Raw genomic sequence first — 4,129 nt, 5'->3', positions numbered from 1 at the left:
CAACCCCACACCCTGAACTGACCAACCCCACACCCTGAACTGACCAACCCCACACCCTGTTCACCCTCCCTGCCTTGTACTCTCGGTGGGAAAGGGAGAGGGAGTGAGAAGATCGGAAGATCGGTGTCTTTGAGGGTTTTATTTTATTTCTCCTTCTCCTCCTCTGACTTTGTTAGTAATAAATTCACTTTGTAACTTAAATGGTGTCTGTTTTGTCCATCAAGTGTTCCTTATCTCAACTCATGAACACTTTTGTTAACTTTTTTTCCTTCGTTTGCTCTTCTCTGCACAGTGGTGGTGGGGGAGAGCGAGTGAGCAGGTGTTGTGGGTGCCTGGCTTTTGGCCAGTGTTCTAAACTGCAATAGGTAGTAAAAGTGAAATCCATGGGTGGTGACTCATGCTTTGTAGACACACTGAGATTAAACATCTAAAAATCATTATTAACGGAATTGTTAATAATTAACAGAACAGAGTAACTCCCGCAGCAGAGAGTGATTTCCCTGACTGTCTCCCATTTTCCTGTCCACTGGAATGTGGAAACTTTCTGAAGTACATCCTCCTGTGTGGAAAAGGACTCCAATCACACACAGAGTTTCTAACAGGGCAAGTGCAGAAGGACCAGGATCCTTCCATGTTCTTTTTCTACTTCCAAGCACCTTCCTCATCTCCAGTGTCACCCAGGACAATCCCAAACTGAGCTTTTTGTTTTTCGTGCAATCCTAGAATGGTTTGGGTTGGAAGAGACCTTACAGACCATCCTGTTCCAACCCCTGCCATGGGCAGGGACATCTTCCAGCAGAGCAGTTTGATCCAAGCCTCATCCAACCTGTCCTGGAAAACTCCCAGCAATGGGGCAGTCACAGTTTCTCTGTGACACCTGTGCCAGTGTTTCACCACCCTGATATTCCCAGCCCATCCCCCTGATCTTTGACAGCAGGGGCTGGAAGGCATGGAGGGGAGAGAGAAGCAGGGAAAATGCTGCCACCACCCCTTAAGAGGCTCTTTGCCATGAAAAGTCCCCTTCTCCTTCCCTCTCCCTCTTCCCAAGGAAAACCCAACCTTGGCCCAGTCTCCAGGCAGGTTCATTTTCATTTCACCCCTGCTCCCCTTGTTTTCCCCAGAGGAGGTGTCGGAGCGGCCATTTGCGGGGAGATGGGAGAGACACATAAACAACCTCGTAGACGTGGCTGAACGTGCTATCTCTTCAACTTTATTGTGCGATACAGGGGGTTTTATATCCTTGGCTCGTAATGGTGACGGCAGTTAAACGTTACACTTTTTTGTAACACAGATAATGGTAGCTTAATGTTCAGAAGCCCTTGTTAACGCCATAAAATCCCTTATATGGCAGTTCTGCCGTTGCAGGAGGCGCGTGCTGACTCCCCTGGCCATAGAGTTACACTGGTGTTTCTCACGGCCTTGAGGGTACTCGAGACAGACCCGACTGGAACTGTTACAGCACCTGCCGGCTGTCGGCCAACAGTGGCCAACGGTGCAGAATGTTCCAGAACCTTTACAGATCTTCTCTGCCCTTATCAGGCCTAGGCCTTATAGTGCCTTACCACAAGGAGGAGCAGCAGAGGCACCAGGAGTGGAGCCAGGCCTGGGGTCATGGTTACAACAGCACTGGAGTTAAAACCATCCAGACATGCCAAGAAAAGTGGGAGGATCCTGCAGAGGCTGATCCAGCTCCAGCCCCGTGTGTGCTGACAGCCCCCAAGGCAGCCCACAGCCCCCAAAGCAGTGTGCATTTTGGGGAAAGCCTTCCAGAGGCCATCCCAAACACCTGCCCATGAACCTGGGCAACAAAGCTCCATGTGAAATCTCCACAGGGTCTTCCCTTGTGCCAGAACCTGCTGGAGAAGGACAGGAACTGCAGAGAAATTGTTCTGCACTGCTGTGCAAGGATTTCTGATCCGGTTGCACGCTGTTTTTAGAGCAAACACACCAAGAAAACCCACAGGGAAAAGCTCTTGGCCTTGGAAACTCCATTTTAATATTCCACAGGGTGGGGAAGCTCATTTTGGAGACAGAGAGAACCCAGACATATTGAATTGGAAAAATTCAAAACAAAGACTTCAAACAGAAATGTTCCATGGGTGTCCCTGCCCATGTCAGAAGGGTTGGCATGAGATGATCTCTAAGGTTCCTTCCAGCCCAAACCATTCCATGATGATTCCTCACGCCATCCAGAATCCAGCCCAGGCGGGAGTAGCCCTGCTGGACACATCACCAGCCCAACAGAGCTCAGGGAGCATTTGGAGAGCACTGTCAGGCACAGAGTGGGATTGTTGGGATGTCCTGTGCAGGGCCAGAAGCTGAACTTGATGATCATGAGCCCCTTCAAGCTCAGGATATATTATGCTTCTATTTCATGATTCCACTTTTTGATGATTCCTCAGCGTTTTCCCTATTCCGGGGCTCTGGCACATCCTCAAAAGCCCTCTGAAAGGCAGCACTGAGAGACAGAGAGAGGGGAGTGCCTTGCCCAGCTCCCAGCCAGGAAGGAAATCATAGGGTGGGTGCTGCTGCTGGCACAATTGAGAGGAGAGAGGGGCTGAGGGCAAAGGCAGAGGAGCCAAAGGCTCTCAGCAAGAGGCAGAACCCAAAATCAGCGGTGCAGAAGGGGAAGAATGAAACAGGTAGCAGGGGCAGGGCACAGAGCTGGAGGGGGAAAACAGCTGGAGAAGAAAAGGATTGATCGTGGAGATATCAGAGCAAGTGTCTTTGGGGTGGATCTGACCTGGATTCTCTGATATTGTACTTTATACCACTGAACTGCTGGATTCCTCCAGCAGGACGCCCGTTCCTCTTCCTCATCTTCACAATCCTCTCCATCCCGTTTTTCCTGCTGGAGGATGTGTCCTGCTCTATTATCATGTCCCCCGTGTACATGAGCTTCCTTTTCCAGCTGTCGCTGTTCTCCTACAAGATGGGACTGTTCCGGCTGACGTTCATCAGCCCAGAGAGGTGCAGGCACACCCTCTTCCCCCTCTGCTGCACTTGTCAGCTTCCTGAGGATGTGGTGAGGGTGGTAATGAGAGCTCTGAAGTGGCAGGGCCTTCTTCTATGCTGTCATCACTTTAAATCCCACAGTTGCTTTCCTGTGCCAGTCACAGGAGCACGAGCACTGCCGGGTGGCTCTCATCTCCATGTGCACCCTCAGCCTCTTCCTCTCTGCTGCACCCATGGTCATTTCCAGCACAATCGTCATTGTTCATGTCAAGTGTGTCCCCCAGCAGCAGCAACCTGAGAAGGCTGACATCGTTATCTTCCTCATTGTGCTCTTTGCTCACCGTGTGAGCATCTGCAATTTCCTGCAGCAGTTGGGCTACATTGCTCTGTCGTCCCACGTGGTTTTCTGGCTCACCTGCATCCACAGCACCATCAAACCCTTCATCTATGCCTTGGTGGGAAGCTGGAGGAGGCCCTGCAGCATGGAGAGCTGCTGTAGGCACTGCTCCATGAAGACCCAGAGGGCCACCCTCCAGAGAATATTTGAGATGCCAGAAGAAAACTCTGCCCACAGCAATGATGCCACCATGGACACAGGCTCTGAGCCTGTTGATCCCTTCCCCTGCACTGCTGAAGGACCCCGGGACAGTGGCTGAGGGATTCCTTGACTCACCTGATCAATAAATACCCACAGGATCCCCTCCTGCACTGCAATCCTGCAGGAGAAGGGAGCAGGGGCATTGCCACGGGTGATGTGGGAGGGATGCTCTGCAGGGACCACATTGGAGCGTGGCTTTCCTCCTCCCTCCCGGTTCCACACGGCTCTGAGCAGGGCAGCCGGGCTCAGTCCTGTTCCCCAGCTCCATTGCCCATGGAATGACCCTCAGTGCCTCGGCCCCAGGGAATAAACTGCGTCTCCTTTGGCTCAGCAGAGGAGTTTCACGGTGTTTTGAGGGATCTCTTGCCTGCACAGGGTGTCACAGGTTGAGCCCTGGGGACACACCCAGCATGGGGCAGCGGTGATTTCCCAAATCTCTGTGGGGCTGGTGCCTCCAGATGGCAGGAGAGGGGTTGGGATGGCCCGGAGCATCCTTCCCCTTCTGTCCCGCAGAGCCGGCCCTGCATTCCCGGCTGATGGGAAGAGACCAAGCTGGCACCAGGTAGGGCTGCAGAG

The 4,129-nt window shown here is 52.4% G+C and overlaps 1 protein-coding gene across 1 annotated transcript; it reads left to right on the top strand.

Annotated features, from left to right (window-relative positions):
• Nucleotides 1–1,611: 1,611 nt before the first annotated feature.
• On the top strand, nt 1,612–4,121 carry LOC130580077 (mas-related G-protein coupled receptor member B4-like). Its single transcript, XM_057377346.1, is given in 3 exon segments — nt 1,612–1,660; nt 2,799–3,070; nt 3,072–4,121. Coding segments are annotated over 3 exon segments (861 nt in total). The 3' UTR covers nt 3,612–4,121.
• Nucleotides 4,122–4,129: the final 8 nt, after the last annotated feature.

This window comes from Malurus melanocephalus, unplaced genomic scaffold (assembly GCF_030028575.1).
Source record: "Malurus melanocephalus ecotype Western Australia unplaced genomic scaffold, MMel_1.1 scaffold_310, whole genome shotgun sequence".
Lineage (NCBI taxonomy): Eukaryota > Metazoa > Chordata > Aves > Passeriformes > Maluridae > Malurus > Malurus melanocephalus.
The sequence above is the reverse complement of the archived record's forward strand: the minus strand, read 5'-3'. Positions and strand labels throughout refer to the sequence as shown.